This window comes from Saccostrea cucullata, unplaced genomic scaffold (assembly GCF_032062105.1).
Source record: "Saccostrea cucullata isolate Sc308-1 unplaced genomic scaffold, CSIRO_AGI_Scuc_v1 ctg156, whole genome shotgun sequence".
NCBI lineage: Eukaryota > Metazoa > Mollusca > Bivalvia > Ostreida > Ostreidae > Saccostrea > Saccostrea cuccullata.
Window position 1 is genome coordinate 121,760 of NW_026930700.1, and position 16,346 is coordinate 138,105.

The following is a 16,346-nucleotide window of genomic DNA, read 5'->3' on the forward strand; positions in this document are numbered from 1 at the left end:
GTGTTACGTTCCTTTGATCATTTATAAAAACAAAGTTTGAAAAAACATTTTATTAAAGGCACAATAACAAATAATATTTTAAAATATTTTACACCATTCAAAAGTTGCTTGAGTTCACATCAGAATCTGATTGAGGTGCAATTCCATTCAATCTTCAAACTAACGGATAATGTGAATTGGTGCTAAATACTGTATGTGTACTTTGGTATATTTTGTCAATTTTATATGTTGGTGCCCAAAAATATACAATGTAATCATCAAATAAATTCTTACTAAAAATCAGGACACCAAAGTACATGTACTTTACATTACAAGTAGTTATAATAATTTTATCATTTACATACATAAAATTACACTGCTTACACGATTCTGCTATAATTTTAATATAGTATACACTTAAGTACACATACAGTATGCAGAAATAAAAATATTTAATTTAATTATTAATTAAAGACAAACTTCTGAAAATCGGAACAATTCCATAATTACTCTGCGTAATGATTGTCACACACACAGGAACTCTCTTTACATAAAGTGAACTTGAGCATTACTGGCTTGCGAATGGTAAATGTGTAAAATGCTCCACAGTTCATGAAAAAATGTATAAACATGATATTGCAAATGGTTTAAAAGGTATTTGTAAAAATAAACAGAATATTTTAAAAGACTAGATTTCCTTTAAAAGTTTACACTATTTTAAGTAAAATGGCAATTAGAGAGGGTTATTAAATTTAAATAATTTGGGTAGTGTGCATAACTGCTAGTATTGATACAATAAAGGTAATATTAAAAATACCCTGCATAAAATCTCAATATAAAATAGTCCATTTTGTTCCATTATATGTATTATTATTAAGAAGTGGTGTCATTTTTTTTATGTCGTATAATGGAAATTTCTCTGTTAATTTGAAATGCAAATGTGTAGGGGTTGAAAATTAGTACAAATATTTATTTGAATTAGAGAAACCCATGTAACATAAATACTTTCATGATTATAACATCACAGAAAATATCACACAGAGTTTTTGAAAACTCTTTATCCAAAAATAAACACTTGAAAAACAATGTGGACTATACAATAAATTAAAAACATAAAAATATAACAATGGATGGACTGAACAAAATATTATCACATGAAAATGTAAAGACTTAAGTACAAAATAAATATAATATAAATAAAATTAACAAACACATGTGGACTGAACTAGATGTCTTGGTAGAAAACTAATTCATTTGATGAAAACAGAAAAGTTCTGGTGAAGTTTATGAAATTCATCAGAAAGAAGAAATTACTTTCCTTTTATAAGGCTGTTTTTTAAATTGATGTATACATTTGTACACAAGTATGTCTTTTATAATTTTTTTAATAAAAACTAAAAATATTGAAGGTATGTAATTTACCAAATCTTAATATCACAGTGATTGATAATACTACAGTTTGTAAACTTATTTATTAGTTTGAATTTATAATTTTCATTACATTTATACATATATTCAAAACACTACAAAAATTAAGATTCACTCAATCAATTTTGTAGTTTACATTTCTCTCATGCTCAGACACTTGGGATGTATCTTCGTTCAAGCCACATAAATATTATAAACACAATTTGTTATAAAATGTCATAAAATGTCATGGTAATTATATAAGACCAAAAAAAATAAAATAAAAATGTTGTTCACTGCAAACATTTTGCAAAACATAATAAGGTACATGTATTCAAGTACTGATTAAACAAACAAATCGTACAAAGAAGTGTCCCATTCATTCAACATAGATCACTTATTCTTATAGTAAACCAAGTTTTATATTTATACGGCACGTACAATATTCAGTTTACATCACATCAGTACATGAGTTTACTCTGAGTAATCACCGACAAACATTATCACATCTTCAAAGTCAAAATATTTGCTGAAATTGTTTTTATTAAAAACTGAAAGTAAAATAATGCCACAATATATAAATATATTCTGACCAACTGCATACTCCTTACAAATAATCAAAAGCTCCAACTGTTTCACAGCAGAACCTGCATTGATTGGTAAATAATTGTTTGCACTGATTGGTCAGTCTTTCTTTTCACTGATTGGTCAGTCGTTTTCCTTGCACTGATTGGTCAGTCTAGGTTTATTCTTTCTGGCCGGCTGCTTTTGTTGCCTTATGTTCAGCCTCCCAGGCAATCTGCTTTTGTCTCTCCTTCTCCCTTTCTTTGGCTGCCTCCTGTAGAAATCAAACACACAGAAACTTGAGCAAGTGCCCAATTTTTCACCAAGAATTCAAGAAAAATGTAATTTTTCATCTTAACTTATAACAATTGTGAACAAATGCTGTAAGTCTTAAAAATCAGGAATTTTTTTTAACTATTAGTTAAAAGCATTACCTCTTCTTTCATTTTGTTGACCATGTATTCAATGTTTATTCGGAGATTCTCCAGCTTGCGTTCGCTCGTGTTCTCCTCGTTCATAAGACTGAGAGCTCTGTTGAGGGGGAAGAAGTCGTAGACATTGTGTTGGAGCTGATTAAAGACATGAAGTTCCAGAGCTGTGTAGTCATTGGGCCGTGTCTCGTCCAAATGGAGGAAGAAGAACAGATAGGCCCACTGGTAATGCTCCTGTCTCACATGTCTCTCAAATCCCTGTAGTATACAACATAAAGATTTAGTCACTGTGATGAAAATACCATATGACTCAATTTAATATCAGATAGTATACTTAGATCAGACCCCCACCCTCATACTTTGATGTTACTAGATATTAGAAAGTGAATGGTAATTCCTAGTCACTACAGTGAAATGTCAGCTGTTTGTTAATTGTATCAAATATCTGATAACATGATAATACACGTACATGAAAGATGTATACAGAACTAGATTTTATAAACTTACGTTGCCATGTCTCTCAAAATCGTAGGACTCCCTGCTGCAGATAAAGCAGTTGTTCATCATATCCTTGTCTATCTCCCACTGTAATTACAATAACACACACATATATAAACAGCTTTAAACAAGAATAGATATGGGTTACCCCATATCCTAAGATATTCGACTTTTAGATTTAATATGTTCAACAGTGTTTAATGACGTTTATAAAAATAAAACTGCACTGTCTAGTTATAGAACTTGTGTAAATTTCTTGAGTCCGTAGCATTACTGTCACCCAGTCTCCTACCGCAAGACCAGTTAGCCTTGGTCTATACACACGTGCGATGGAGTTGTCAAACGGACTCCCGCGAACAGAGAAGTTATGATGGCAGACAGAACTTTTTTTCATAATTAGATCACATGAATACAAATTCTGATTCAAAAAAATTAAACGATTGTCAGTTTAGAAATCCCCGGCCAGTTCGGGTTTTGTTACACATTTTATAGGTACTCTCCCTACGTGTAGTTTGTCTACACACGTGCAGGAATCTGCTCAGGGATTAAAAAATCCGTAATTTAATATACTACACACACAGAATGATTATTTTTTTTCTCTTAGAGGAAACTATATGATAATTAACGAACAATTAACATGATTTTATTACAGTTGTTGATATAGTATAATCAATTCATCAGTGTAAAAATATCAACCGTAGAATGACCTAGATATTCTCTGTTATCAAACATGTTAAAAAAAAAGCTGAGGAGGGAGCGAGCGTAGGAATATTAACATTTTTTATTTCCATTTAGGGCGGAAAGTGATCTTTGGAGGAAAAATTAACATTAATTTTGGGTTTTTTTACGTATGACATACACAGCATTATCATGAACAATTATGTTGTATCTACTTATTAATGATGGAACTATTTTCGTCGGAACAATTTGTGTGAGTCGCCGCTGACTACAGTAATATATCTTGAACTAATAGTATGCACTGATCGAATATATTAACAAGAGGCCCAGGGGCCACATCGCTCACCTGAGCAATTGGCTAGGAAAAAACACAGATCAGATCAGAACTGAAAGTATACTGGGGGGGGGGGGGGGGGGGGGGTGTGAATTTTACACCCCCCCCCCCCCCCCCCCCCAGGGGGTCATGATTTGAACAAACTTGAATCTACACTACTTGAGGATGATTCCCTATAAATATAACGAAGCCTGGCTTTGAAGTACTTGAAAAGAAGATTTTAAAAGGTTTCCCTGTATGTTCATATGTAAAACTTTGATCCGCCATTTTGGCCCCACCCTATCCCCGGGGGTCATGATTTGAACAAACTTGAATCTACACTACCTGAGGATGATCCCAAATGAGTTTAATCTTTCCTGGCCCAGTGGTACTTGAGAAGAAGATTTTTAAAGATTTTTCCTATATATTCCTATGTAAAACTTTGATCGGCCATTTTGGCCCCACCCTACCCCCGGGGGTCATGATTTGAACAAACATCTACACTACCTGAGGATGATTCCACATGAGTTTCATCTTTCCTGGCCCAGTGGTTCTTGAGAAGAAAATTTTTAAAGATTTTTCCTATATAATCCTTTGTAAAAATTTGATCGGCCATTTTGGCCCAACCCTTCCCCCGGGGTCATGATTTGAACAAACTTGAATCTACACTACCTGATGATGATTCCACATGAGTTTCATCTTTCCTGACCCAAAGGTTCTTGAGAAGAAGATTTTTAAAGATTTTCCCTATATATTCCTATGTAAAACTTTGATCGGCCATTTTGGCCCCACCCTTCCCCCGGGGGTCATGATTTGAACAAACTTGAATTTACACTACCTGAGGATGATCCCACATGAGTTTAATCTTTCCTGGCCCAGTGGTTATTGAGAAGAAGATTTTTAAAGAATTTTCCTATATATTTCTATGTAAAACTTTGATCGGCCATTTTGGCCCCACCCTACCCCCGGGGGTCATGATTTGAACAAACTTGAATCTACACTACCTGAGGAAGATCACAAATGAGTTTCATCTTTCCTGGCCCAGTGGTTATTGAGAAGATTTTTAAAGATTTTTCCTATATATTCCTATGTAAAACTTTGATCGGCCATTTTGGCCCCACCCTACCCCCGGGGGTCATGATTTGAACAAACTTGAATTTACACTACCTGAGGAAGATCCCACATGAGTTTCATCTTTCCTGGCCCAGTGGTACTTGAGAAGAAGATTTTTAAAGATTTTTCCTATATATTCCTATGTAAAACTTTGATCGGCCATTTTGGCCCCACCCTACCCCCGGGGGTCATGATTTGAACAAACTTGAATCTACACTACCTGAGGATGATTCCACATGTGTTTCATCTTTCCTGGCACAGTGGTTCTTGAGAAGAAGATTTTTTAAAAATGCCATTAGTTTTTCTCTAATTCATAATTATCTCCCCTTGGAAAAGGGCCTGGCCCTTCATTTGAACAAACTTGAATCCCCTTCACCCAAGGATACTTTGTACCAAGTTTGGTTGAAATTGGCCCAGTGGTTCTTGAGAAGAAGATGAAAATGTGAAAAGTTTACGACGACAACAACGACAACGACGACGACAGACAACGGACAAATTTTGATCAGAAAAGCTCACTTGAGCCTTCGGCTCAGGTGAGCTAAAAAGGGGTAGAATCAATTTTATCTCATGTGAGAAATTTTGTTAATCACTGCAAATCTTTTCCTTGCTGCAATCATACATGTCCTTAACCAAATACCTTGGTCTTCATGAAACCTCACAAGATTCATGTTCTGTGGTCTAATAGAGACCCATATATAAATTTGTCAGTTTGTGGAATAATAATCTAGTGAGCTTTGCCCACCTTAATATTGGAAGATCACATATTTCTGTCAAATTTTAGTGGTTTGAGTAAAAATTCTTGGTTTGTGGGGATTTGATTTCATGGATGAAGAATTGTTGAGTACTTATGTAACTATGTAACATTTTACATTTCGTGGTGGACATGAATTCATGGGTCTCTTCATACCTAAAAAACAATGAACATTTACCCCCCACGAAAATTAGTGATTTTATGGTAACTTACTTGAACTAACTCGGCTAAGTCAGAGAATCTCTATTTATACAACTGCTACAATCGTTTGTTTTTTACTCTCGGACCATAAAATGGTATATGAGGTATCTGACACATTACAATCAGACACATTAAGTGATACAAATTAAGGGGAGCTTACCTTGGCATCTCTGAGCTGGGAGAAGGTGTCCACTATGATACCAAAGATGATGTTCAATCCTACTGTAGTTACCAGGATGAAGAAGGTCACGTCAAAAATAGTCACGTATATGACCCTGTCCCAATTATCATCCATCAGGCCTTCAATAGTCTGTTCAAAGAGGGACATAATGATACATAATAATTAAACCAGCCACAGATTTCATTTCCAAAAACAATATGCATTTATTTTTCACATTTCGATTTGATTTTACATAATAAAGAACACATATCGGTGAGATTGCTTTTATTATCTTTTTATATCAAATACCATACCGTATAAGGTGTATCCACAAAGCCGTGGTGGATCATGGTGATGAAGCATTGGTACACCGTCCTACAGTGTCGTCCTGCCGCCTCCTGGAAGAAAACTTCACGGAAGAAGGCAAACGAGATGAGAGAGTAGCAGAAAAACACCGCCAACCCTAGTAACGCCACCATCAACAGGGATTTACCTTTAAAAAAAAAACAGTTTTGTTAGTCTTATCATCAACAGAAAAAAGTGACATAATAATTTTTTTTCTTTATTGTTTTGATAGCTTTCCTTAATGAAATTTTGTTTTACATTTAAATACTGTAAACGTGGTTATATTGACGAGTTGAAAAATTGACGATTTTTTGTTTACGAAAATTGACGAGTGTTAATTTTGACGAAATATTTAATCAAGAGTTATGTATCTTTAAATTCACAGGGATACAAAGGCAGCGTTGGAATCACTAAAATTTAATTTTTGTACAGACCATCTACAGTGTGTAAGATTGCGCAAACTATCTAAGTGTGTAAGATTTGATTAAATAAACTGCCTTCGTAATTTTAATTCGTTTTCATTACAAGCGGTCAATTCCTTGAGGTGACAAACTAGGTCAAACACGGCGTGATAATTACGCTAAGTTAGGCATGCAGTATTGGATACAATGATTTGTTTTTAAAATATGTGATCATATATCACTTTGTTTTCATAACTAATTACAAAAGATATTAAAAATAACTTTGATCTAGTTTTAATAGAGGAAAGCCGAGAAAACTAAGCGTTATTGTTGCACAATGGTCAATGTCTGTATGACGCTATATATATGATGTTAAGTTTGACGAGTGTAAATTTTGACGAGAAAAGTAAAATCGTCAATATAGTCAAAATTAGCACATCGTCAAAATTTCCACGTTTACAGTAGTAAATAATTTGCAATCTGTGACTGCTATTTCATGGATAATTAAGTAAGTAGACATACACAGCTTTTATATACTGTAAATTACTTGAGCTCTGTATACCATCTTCCAAAGAAGACAGTCATTAAGTCTGTATATAATGTTCAATAGACACTCAAAAGACACTACAGTTATCATCTTGACAGACAGAAGGAGAAGCCGATTTCCACTGAACACTTTTTTTAAATTAAGGACCAAAACAAAATTAAAAGCGGCAGTGATATTCTCATGCTACCTTACCATTGGTAGTTACTGCGGCGATGACTCTCTTTAGTAACTGATTCAACTCTGCCATGTGGAGAAGATGGAAGGCAAAAAAGTATCCATAGAAAACTGTACCCAAAACCGAACACGCAAAGAAGATCTAAGGAAAAAATAAAGACATCAGATCTGCAGTTATTCAATATTACATCATGTACATGTATTTGATTTTCATAGTATATAATTGAAAATTGGTCTATTACTACAAATTAGTTCAGTCAAAAGTAACCAATATATAATTTATGCATGAATTCCTTGCATATATATAGGATTTTACAGTATATAAATATGATTTACTCAGTCTGTTCCCTACAAAACAATTGAAAAAAAAACTAGAGAGCCACTTATTGATCAAAAAATTCCATTAGAGCCCTTGGTTTAGGAAAGCTTTTCTTCCTCCAAATTTCAAGTACTTACAAAGTAATAAATAGTTTTGAAATTGTAGATTTCGATCTCTAAGTGTGAACGCCCCGTCTTCTTCTCATGCCAGGATCGGAAATCATTTTCATCATCTTTGGATGTTCTGTAAACAACAACAAGAACATTCATATATAGGAGCCTTTGTTCTTCATTGCAGTAAGGAGCGTATTGTTTTCTAGTAACAGTCTCTGTAAAACAGTGAAACATCAATAATATGACAAATGATGAAGTTCTGAAAGGAATAACACATGCTTTTTATCCTGGGGTACAGAACTGTAAATTTGTTGAGTGTTTTTAAAGTTTAGGAACTTTTAATTTTTCAGAGAATAGCTTCTTAAGATACAGTGGACCCTCATTTATCCGGACGCTTTGGTTCCCAGTCAATTTGTCCGGATATGTGAAGCGTCCGGATACCTGAATCACCAGTTTAACACGACAAAATAGCATTTTAAAAAATCCGTTCCGATGAAAAATCGTCCGGATACTGAAGCATCCGGTTATCTGGCGTCCGGATATCTGAAGGTCCACTGTATTATCAAAGCAAGAGCAGTTCATTAAAGAGTATGAACTGGAAGTACAGGAAAATGTGCTATAGTTTATTAAATTAAAGCAAGCAAGAAATAATTCCTCATAATTCTATACCATCATTTTTTTAAAACTTGCTTAATTTAACTTAGAAGCTGAAGTTAAATTAAACCTGATGTGGCTTATGAATGCAGGTTTACATCTACTAATTGATGTAAACTAGAAAAGAAAATTCTCTGATATAAACACTAAAGCAAAAGACAAAATGATTGATATTGATGAATTAAAAATGTTTCCATAAAAAGTGATTAAACATCTCCAGTTTAGAGTCAAAGATATAGATATGTTACACTACCTAGATATTGAATATATGCATAAGAAAACTTCGCTTCCATTTCCAGAAAAAAGCTCTATTTCCATAGTATTAAATCATTTATGAAATTATAATAGAAAAAAAAATATAAAAATCTTTTTCCCCCATTCACCAACTGCATGTTAAATATATCCTTTGATAGGTAAATAATCTAGTTTTATAAGCCTTTTTGATACTTTGGATAAAAAACAAACCTCCTCTTTCTGAAACAAAGCAATTAAATCTTTATTTTAAAATTTGATTATGTAAATTCTGATATTTTAAATACTTATTAGCATATGTATTGATCTTACATCTTTTTTGCAATTTTTTAATTTAATTTAAAAAAAATCTTCTATATTAGTGAGAAAAGTGACTGAACTTGGACAAAATATTTATGGTCTACTTTCACAAAATCCAACTTAAAATCTTTACAGCACTAATATATGTATTCAACTAAATGCGAAAGTGTACCAGCAAATTTTGGGAATCCATATTTCTTGCCATTTTTCATTTGAAGCAAGGTTAAGGCCATTTTGTATAACTCATTAACTGTCATTACTATAGAATTTTAACATTACTGATTACCTGTAAATTATTCACTAATATTCCATTTACATTTATTTATGAATTTTTGACATTTAATGAGATTTATCATACATGTATAAGCATGTTCAAATCAATTGAGCAGTGGCCATAATATCGCATAAGCAGAATTTTTAGCGAGGATTTAATTTTGGCATTATTGCCGAGGGTGTTGAGATTGCTAAAATTGAATATCGCTAATAATTAATCGCGTTTACTTGTAATAGCTTCTTAAGTTAGCATTTTAAAATCACTAAAATTACTTATGGCTAAAAATAAAACACCCATTTTTAAGGACAAATCGCTAAATTTGCGTCTCGCTAAAATTTCCACTTATACGGTATTTCAGTGCTTCTAAACCTGAACATTTTCAGTAATGTGACGATTGAAGCTTTGAAAATGGTCTTGTGATGGATGGATTTTAATAATGCTGCAGACATTTTCGAGATTTCTTCTGGTACTTACAGTTTGCTCTGTATCCAGGTGTAGGGCGGGAAGGTGGGGTTGTTGGAGACTAGAAATGTGATGAGGATACAGAGACTGAGGACATTGTGTATACCCCCAAACGTGTACAGAAAAGGTTCGTAGTTACTGAACGTCTCAGGCTTGGCACTGTAATAAACAGATAAAAGGGTAAGACTAGAGGTCTACAGTTTTCTATGTACAGAAGAAAAAAAATATCTGAGTCAGTGTTTCAAATTTATCACGTTCGATTACAAAATTGTCCTATTCCTACACTTTATACTTATTTCCAATCACTGTGAGTAACTTTTGACTAATTTTACACATTTGATACAAATTCTCACACAGTAAAACATTTTGTCGTGCACAGAACAAAGTTCGTTTTAATGAATACAGATCTGAGTACAAGCAAATAGTCATATTTTTCATAGAATTACTGTAGAAGTACATTTTTCCGCGTAGTATTAATTTACGCTATGTACGCGGTCACAAATTTCCCGCGGATTTTGTCCAAGCGCACTTAATATAAATATAAGGCATGTAATGACAGTCTATGAAATCCGCGTAATTTTCTACCCACGGATTAAACAGAACTTAAGATTCCGCGGAATTATGACCCCGTGGAAAAAAGTACGTTTACAGTAAATACATGTAATAATCACATCTAATCACCCTCCCCCAATCTGTTTTAACTTCTATAAGCCAGACTATGAGAGCCTATAGAAGACTATTTTCAATGTTTTATTTTATGAGTCTGTTTTACCTTCCAGTGTCAGATGACCCATCTGTCAGTTTGGGGTCAGTCCAGGTCACCATGATGACACAACTGATGACAAAACTCAGAAACACCACAATGTAGTTCATGGGGATCCTGTCAAAAGGCAAAATTTATGAATTACTCAGAAAACTCAGAAACACTACAATGTAGTTCACAAGGATCCTGTCAAAATTCAAAAGAACTTTATTCGGTAATAACCAATATTTGCCCCCCAAATCAAACTTTGATGGAGATATATTTAATTAAGTTCTTAAACAGCGGAGTATATGCTGACTTCAAAGCACTGAATATTTTCATAAGTAATGACGCCATATGTACATAATGACGTCACAAACATGACGTAAATTTCAGTTTTTTATGAATTTTACAGAAAAATGTACATATTTCGTCGATATTTTGAGTAAAAGTCACCGAGCGCATGTGTGTTCAGGATCAGTATTTTGATATAATGTGTAGAATGATAATATCAATGAAATATGTCAATATTGTTCCTGAACAAACTTGCGCTCTATAAATTTTAAAGCTAAAATTGTTGAAATTTTGTCCATTTTGTCCTCTTTCTGAAAAAGGATATAAAATCGGACTAGTTTGTGACGTCATAAAAACAAAAATTGTGAATACACTGCTTTGACACTATAATACTTTCTGTTAATTTATATTTCTCATACAATTTATTGAATTCAGCACATTTCAGGAAGTTTTCAAAATCTGACTTTTGTGGGGGCAAATATATGCAATATACCGCATATAGTTCTTTATTAATTATTAAATAAATTATCAATGATCCTGTCTAAATATCAAAAGCTCGTCTCCCTACCATAATTTGACCAGCATTCTGCCGATTTTGTTTGCGTGAACTTTGCGTTGGTATTTGATGTCTTGAATGATGTCACTAGCCCAGTCCATGAAATCTCGTATTTTATTGCTCGGAGTCGTCCTGTCTACCTCATACTTAAACTTCTCCTTAATCTCCTCCCTCAAAACATTCTGAAATTTTACGGATTTTCTCAATGTTAGACTGCAAATAATCAAGTATACAAAGGCAATTCAAATGCACTTTATATAAACTGGGCTGTTTTTAACAGTTTAATGATGCCTGATGTATCAGGCTCTATTAATTCATCACACAGGAACTTTTGACCTTTTTCTAATGACCTTGACAAGACACTCACCCTGTCCTTGACTCTGAAGTAAATCTTCTGAAGACTATCGTCCTTGATAACTTCAATGGACATCGTGCTGTCTGCGAAGAAGTCCCAGGCCATGCTCTGCATCTCGTTCTTAACAAGATCTGAGATTGAAAAAAATATACATGGATATAATGCAATAGTTGTACTTGCATTATATAAACAATGTATGAAAGAAAAAAATATATTTCAATATTGCAAAATGAAGAAAAAATGCACAAAGGAAGCTACAGACACTAGACCAGATTACATTTTAAATATGTATTTTATACCCCCCCCCTCCAATATGTATCATTTTGATCATAATTTATTGAATTTTAAAAATGCAATTCCCCAAAATCCTTCATCTTTCTGTTTTTTATCTCACCTTGAAAAACATTGAATTTCCACATATTAACACTGTCAATAACCTTTTGTGTGCCACTTATGAAAAAATGCTTGAAATGAGAAGAGGAGCTAGTATAAATGAATAAATCTAAGTGTCAATCATTTTATGATTTTAAAAGGATTGAGGAACATTTACATATTGAATATTTTTTATCTAAATAATGGCTATCCATCCCACGAGTTTCATCCAACTGACATTTAATTAATGCAATTCTGATAACAATCTATTAATTAATTCCGAAATTAAAATCTATCCTATTCCTATTAATCAGTTCATACATGTACATTTCCTTGACATCCAAGTTCAGCTGAGCTGACAGGGAAGTATTTGTAAAGAATCCCCCCCCTCCCATCTGGGAGAACTTCTGTACAGGGCAATCTTACAACAAGCATAAGCAACAACACTAGTACAATACTTAATACACTCAACAAAAGCTCATATTGTACAGTTTATCCAGAAATGTTGTCGATTAAGTTTACCAAAAAAAAAAAAATCAAAAGAGTATGTTTCACAAAACCCTTAAACTAAACAGAAAATTGAACAACTTCATATCTATAGATCTACATTAATTTTTTTCCAGACATTCAAAAGTTTGTCAAGTTGTAGAGGGATTAGAGAGATGAGATCGCAGTTGTGTGCTTTGCCTACCTTTCCTTGGTAAACCAAGTAAGTACCCTTATAAATGAAATAGAATTTGCTGTCTTTAATGTTCATTGCCCATCAGTGGTGCATGTATAGATCCCAACATGTACTGATTCAATTTCAAAACAAAAATGTTTCTCGCATTTTAGTGTTCATTTCTGAAGGTTAACTATATAATTTTTTTTTTATTTTATTGATCCGTCCTGATCATTTGTCAGTGAACTGAATTAATTCTTATTCACTAAGTCTATCAATACTGTAAATACAACCTAGGCATTTAATCAAACACCAGTAAGACTAACATTGCTTCATTCTATCAAAATCTGAATTTGTACATCTCTAAAGTATCATGCCAATAACACTATGATTTCTCAATTCATTTTATGTGTAAATTCAATACTTTGTACACTACTACAGAACGGAGTCAAACGCCAGTAAGATTCAGATTGCTGCGTTACCAAATCACAAACCCTTGACATTGTGAGGATGGAGTTCGAGAAATCACAAACCCTTGACATTGTGAGGATGCTCCGTTACTTACTCATCTTTTTGGTGTCGTCTTCTAGATCCATTTTACGACAGAGAATGTGGTAAAAAGAGAACCCTGTATCCTGAATCAAACTGTACAGCTCATCAAACTCGGGGTCTCTCTTCTGTAAAACAAACAAATAATAAAATGACAGAATGTATCAAACTGAATTTCAATAGATGCTCAATTTAAAATAAAAATATCCCAGCATTGTTTGTCTTGAAATCTTGAAAATAATAATAAATAAAACAAAAAAATAAGACATTTTCTAAACAAAAACTAAAATCAAATCTTAAAAAAAGATGTAAAGAATAGAAAATTAAATGGTATTAATATCAGCAGCCAATTTAATTTAAAAAAAAAATTGCTTGTGTAAAAAACATATAGCATATTCATTATAATTTCATTTGTAACATATTTTGACAGTAGTTTAAATGGTCAATTTCAAATAAAATTACTAAACAAATATAAATTTAAGTTAAATAAAATCTAAGTTATATGTTAAATTAACATCTCACCAAATCACAGGAAATAACATGCAATTAAATTAAATCAAACTGAATTAACAACTAAAATTAAAAAATTAAAATGAAATTAAAAAAAAAAGTGTTATCTGATGTTAATTTTCTTCGGGAAAATGTACACAGATCAAAAACAGATTTTAAAAAGTTGAACATCCCCAGCCATTGGGAATTTTAAAATTATCTTGTTCCACATACACACATTTCTCTCTATGTTTTTACTGAGCATTCAATATGTTTTTACTGAACAGGTTAAAAAAAAATGTTTTTAGAACCTGTCTGTGAGATTATGTAAGATGCTATGACATATTATTATGCTTCCTGTCAGTTTGTCTCTATATAACCCATACCCTACTATTCTCGCATAGTGGTCTAAGGATTTATATAGCGTAAGCATACTATGCCGAAATAGTGCACGGCTTTATTTACTGAATAAAATTCTTCCATGCACATGTCGGGGATCGAACTCACGACCATGAGATTGTCAGTCCGATGCCTTATCGACTACGCCATAGAGACAATCACTGATTAGTAGAAATTTATTAAATATATAAACTTAATTTATACAATTGACAAAAGAAGGAGAAAATAGACAAATATTATTTGAAGTTATATTATTCTAAGGAACTTTAAATTAATGTGTACAACAAACTTTAAAACTAATTACATACAGTTCGTTAGATGAACTGATTTTATAGGGTCATTAAAACGCTTTTTTATATGACGCTTGATTGAAGGATGTAAAGAAAATTATCAATGAGAATCGACGTCTGCAAACAAATAAAGCTTACGAACAAAACAGAAAATAAAGATGTGTTTCTTTGGGACAGAAGATCCCGACTTATTTAGAGAAAATACTAGTAACCAAAATAACTAAGCATGCAAACAATTTTAGCATGAATATTTTGAATGAGTACTTGCAAGTGCGCTGTTTAAGCACCGATATTTTCAGGAAAAAGTCAAATAGATTGCCGCATAAATAGTTACAACAGTCAGCATAATAATAACAATAGTGTTGCATTATGCATGTACTATGCCTAAATAGTAGGCAGGGTTTGACACATAGTGCACTCGCCTCAACGGCTCGTGCACCATGTGTCAAACCCTGCCTACTATTTAGGCATAGTACATGCATAATGCAACACTATTATATAAATATGTCACTCTTCATTTGCATTTATTTAAATAATCCTTCACTAAGGAAGGATCATCCAAAACAAGCCATTAATATCATCTAAGGTGATCAAGAGTTACATTAAAAGTATAATGAAAACATTTCTATCTGGGTTTTCCAGAAAAATGCATTTTGTTAAAATTTCGAACAAAGCTATTGCCGTCTGAGGTAGAGAAGACAGTCTGGTTCTCAGATTTGACAAAATGGATGTTCATTTTGCACTCTTACCCAGTCAAACACACAATATTCCAGATGACAACATTAGAGATACAGTACTGATTCAAGTTCTGTTGCAATTAAGTAACACCTGGCATTTGCAAGAAACATGCAAATGACACTGTGACTTTCCTTGATAAATCTGCCATGCTAACTGGACAAACATTAAGAGTATTCATATGACTGTCATATATATTTTCCACTATAACAAACATTTCTAAAATCATGCTTTCTTTCTCCAACACTGTAAACACTGCTACTTTTTGAAAAGAAAAAAAAATGCCTGTATACAACAACATTGATTCCCTATCTACTTAGAGAATAGAGACACAATTAATTAATAATGAATCAACCATTTTTATTTGTAATTCAGTCAAGCTCAAGGAAATATGTCAACTTTCTATCTCTGAAGTTATTATCCATTAATTCAGATCAGTAGTTTTTTTTATAGCTGATTCTCTTGTACTTCACGGCGACAAATGGCTAGAACTAGACATGCAATATTAAGAGGTCCCTATAGACAACAGGTACTACTATTCTAAACCCATCTCAACACAATGTTAAATTCAGATTTGAACACATGCACAACAGATCACATTAAAAACAATTTTTTAAAATTGACATTCCATTACTTAGAGAAACCAGAACATGGATTACACCTGCAAAATAACACCTCAACACTTCTTTGATTGACACAATACGGATACTTACTTTTTGCTGTTTGTATAAAAATAAATTAAAATGGATGAATTTATTCCTTTATAAAGCATTCGATACTCAGTACAACCTGAACATTTGACATGATGCAGACTGTTATTTCTACATTAATAGACTACGTAGCAAGCAATCTGAACAGATCAGCCAAAAAAAAAATATTTTTATGGAAAAGTTATACAAGGGATATAAATGTATACAATCATCTTGGTGTATGACTTACATATCTAATATAGATATAAAAATAACAAA

The 16,346-nt window shown here is 32.7% G+C and overlaps 1 protein-coding gene across 3 annotated transcripts in view; it reads right to left on the reverse strand.

Annotated features, from left to right (window-relative positions):
- Positions 1 to 1,346: 1,346 nt before the first annotated feature.
- LOC134229667 (inositol 1,4,5-trisphosphate receptor type 3-like) overlaps positions 1,347 to 16,346 on the reverse strand; it is a 101,829-nt gene continuing 86,829 nt past the window's right edge. For all 3 annotated transcript variants that reach the window (XM_062711435.1, XM_062711433.1, XM_062711434.1), the window contains 12 exons: positions 13,482 to 13,593; positions 11,896 to 12,014; positions 11,541 to 11,710; positions 10,709 to 10,816; positions 9,949 to 10,095; positions 8,019 to 8,124; positions 7,581 to 7,704; positions 6,410 to 6,588; positions 6,096 to 6,245; positions 2,889 to 2,966; positions 2,385 to 2,639; positions 1,347 to 2,224 (listed from right to left, as the gene is read on the reverse strand). In XM_062711435.1, coding sequence (XP_062567419.1) covers positions 2,132 to 2,224; positions 2,385 to 2,639; positions 2,889 to 2,966; positions 6,096 to 6,245; positions 6,410 to 6,588; positions 7,581 to 7,704; positions 8,019 to 8,124; positions 9,949 to 10,095; positions 10,709 to 10,816; positions 11,541 to 11,710; positions 11,896 to 12,014; positions 13,482 to 13,593 — 1,641 coding nt within the window. In that variant the 3' untranslated portion in view covers positions 1,347 to 2,131. The remainder of the gene's footprint in view (positions 2,225 to 2,384; positions 2,640 to 2,888; positions 2,967 to 6,095; positions 6,246 to 6,409; positions 6,589 to 7,580; positions 7,705 to 8,018; positions 8,125 to 9,948; positions 10,096 to 10,708; positions 10,817 to 11,540; positions 11,711 to 11,895; positions 12,015 to 13,481; positions 13,594 to 16,346) is intronic.